Source organism: Limulus polyphemus, unplaced genomic scaffold, assembly GCF_000517525.1.
Source record: "Limulus polyphemus unplaced genomic scaffold, Limulus_polyphemus-2.1.2 Scaffold14158, whole genome shotgun sequence".
Classification (NCBI taxonomy): Eukaryota; Metazoa; Arthropoda; class Merostomata; order Xiphosura; family Limulidae; genus Limulus; species Limulus polyphemus.
Window position 1 is genome coordinate 2,168 of NW_013679768.1, and position 2,498 is coordinate 4,665.

Genomic DNA, 2,498 nt, shown 5'->3' on the forward strand with positions numbered 1-2,498 from the left:
CATTTTGTAAGATTTATTGTAACCATAAGAAGTTTCTAACAAGAATTAAACAAGTTAAGGAAGTGTAGGAAGAGCGTAGACTGAACGTAAGATCTACGGTAATAGTGACGCTTAACACTGGTATCTTCCTGCAACAAAGACTGAGGCCTCACGGGAAGGTGGGGGACTGTGGAAATGGCGGGATGTTGGAACTCTCTAGCTGTCTGTATTCTTCTGTTTCTTACTTCAGTACTTGCAGTTAGTAAGTAAATAATTGTATATTAGTTTCATAATATGTCAAATTTTGTAATATTTCTGATTTAACAGTGTTATTATTTCGTTTTTCGACAAAGGTTTTGGGCTCATTTGTATTTTTACCACACGATGTGTTTGTAGTAAAATAATTTATATTTTTATCTTAGAAATATAATTAGTTTTTATTTCTGAAATAATGAAGTTTAAGTTTAATAATGTTTATAAAACAGCCACTAGCAGCTGGTTCACACAGATAGGGACTATCAGCTAGTTGAAACAGATGGGGACTTGCAGCTAGTTGAAACAGATGGGGACTTGCAGTTGGTTAAAACAGATAGAGATTATCAGCTAGTTAACACATAGAGGGACTATCAGTTGGTTACTCTCTATTTTAATTACAGTATGTTATATTAGATAACTAACTCTTACGATAAGAGCCGCTAGAAAACTGTCATATCCTGTTTAATTACTGTATGTTACATTAGATAATATTACCTCTAACAATAAGGGCAGCTATAAAACTGTCAGATCCTGCTGAATTAGACTAGGTTACCATAGATAACATTACCTCTAACGATAAGAGCAGCTGTAAAACTGTCAGATCCTGCTGAATTAGTTCCTGTACAGGAGTAGTTGGCCACGTCTTCAGAAACAACGCTCTGTATTATTAACTTACTGGAAAAAGAATCTGAACTGGAGATAGTTATTCGTTCGTTGGTCAATAGTGGTTTTCCACCTTTGTTCCATGTAAAGGTAACTGGTAAATCACCTTTCTTGAGATAACAGAGGATTTGTACTCTCGAACCCAGCTCAATATCACTAGGAAACTCGTCAGGTTGTAAAATCGGTGGTTCTGTGTAAGAAAATATAACGAACTTCTGGTAAGTGATATCCAGCTCATTGCAGACGATTCTTTGATATCTAACACACAACACGAGTAAACTTTTCAATAACATGTAAATTAAAACTTTATCTTTTAGAGATGACGTCACAGATCATGATTCTACTCTAACATGAATGTGTTTGTTTGTTTGCTATTAAGGACAAAGTTAAGCAAAGAGTTATCTGTGCTTTGCCCACCACGGGTATCGAAATCCACTTTTTACTGTTAAAATCCTTTAAGGTTATATCTGAGCCACTGTGAGTATCTTACAGGATAAGTCAAAGTTTAGATATGTGACTTTCTTGGTTCAGTAACTAAACTTTATAGATTAAAATTGTTCTCATTGTGATGATAACATTTGTGAGAAACAAACTATAATTTAATCGGTGTGAACTAGCTGCTAGTCCCTATCTGTGTGAACTAGCTGCAGGATCTGACAGTTTTACAGCTGCCCTTATCGTTAGAGGTAATGTCATCTAATGTAACATACTGTAATTAAACAGGATCTGACAGTTTTATAGCTGCCCTTAACCTGTCATATCCTGTTTAATTACTGTATTTTACATTAGATAACATTACCTCTAACGATTAGGGCAGCTATAAAACTGTCAGATCCTGTTTAATTTTTTATAGCTGCCCTTATTGTTAGAGGTAATATTATCTAATGTAATATACAGTAATTAAACAGGATATGACAGTTTTATAGCTGCCCTTATCGTTAGAGGTAATGTTATCTAATATAACATACTGTAATTAAACAGGATATGACAGTTTTATAGCGGCTCTTATCGTTAGGGGTAATGTTATCTAATGTAACATACTGTAATTAAACAGGATCTGACAGTTTATAGTGGCTCTTATCGTTAGAGTTAATGTTATCTATAGTAACTTAGTCTAATTAGGCAGGATCTGACAGTTTTACAGCTGCTCTTATCGTTAGAGTTAATGTTATCTATGGTAACCTAGTCTAATTCAGCACAATCTGACAGTTTTACAGCGGCTCTTATCGTTAGAGTTAATGTTATCTAATATAACATACTGTAATTAAACAGGATCTGACAGTTTTATAGCGGCTCTTATCGTTAGAGGTAATGTTATCTATGGTAACTTAGTCTAATTAGGCAGGATCTGACAGTTTTACAGCGGCTCTTATCGTTAGAGTTAATGTTATCTAATGTAACATATAGTAATTAAACAGGATCTGACAGTTTTACAGCGGCTCTTATCGTAAGAGGTAATGTTATCTAATGTAACATTTTAGTAATTAAACAGGATCTGACAGTTTTACAGCGGCTCTTATCGTAAGAGGTAATGTTATCTAATGTAACATATAGTAATTAAACAGGATCTGACAGTTTTACAGCTGCTCATATAGTTAGAG

General features: G+C 34.2%; 1 protein-coding gene across 1 annotated transcript in view; it reads right to left on the bottom strand.

The window, feature by feature from the left end:
- LOC111084158 (Down syndrome cell adhesion molecule homolog) overlaps positions 1–2,498 on the bottom strand; it is a gene marked incomplete at its 3' end in the record, with an annotated part of 5,671 nt that overhangs the window by 1,656 nt on the left and 1,517 nt on the right. The window contains exon 2 of the mRNA XM_022380942.1: positions 803–1,087. Within this exon, the coding sequence (XP_022236650.1) occupies positions 803–1,087 (285 nt within the window). The remainder of the gene's footprint in view (positions 1–802; positions 1,088–2,498) is intronic.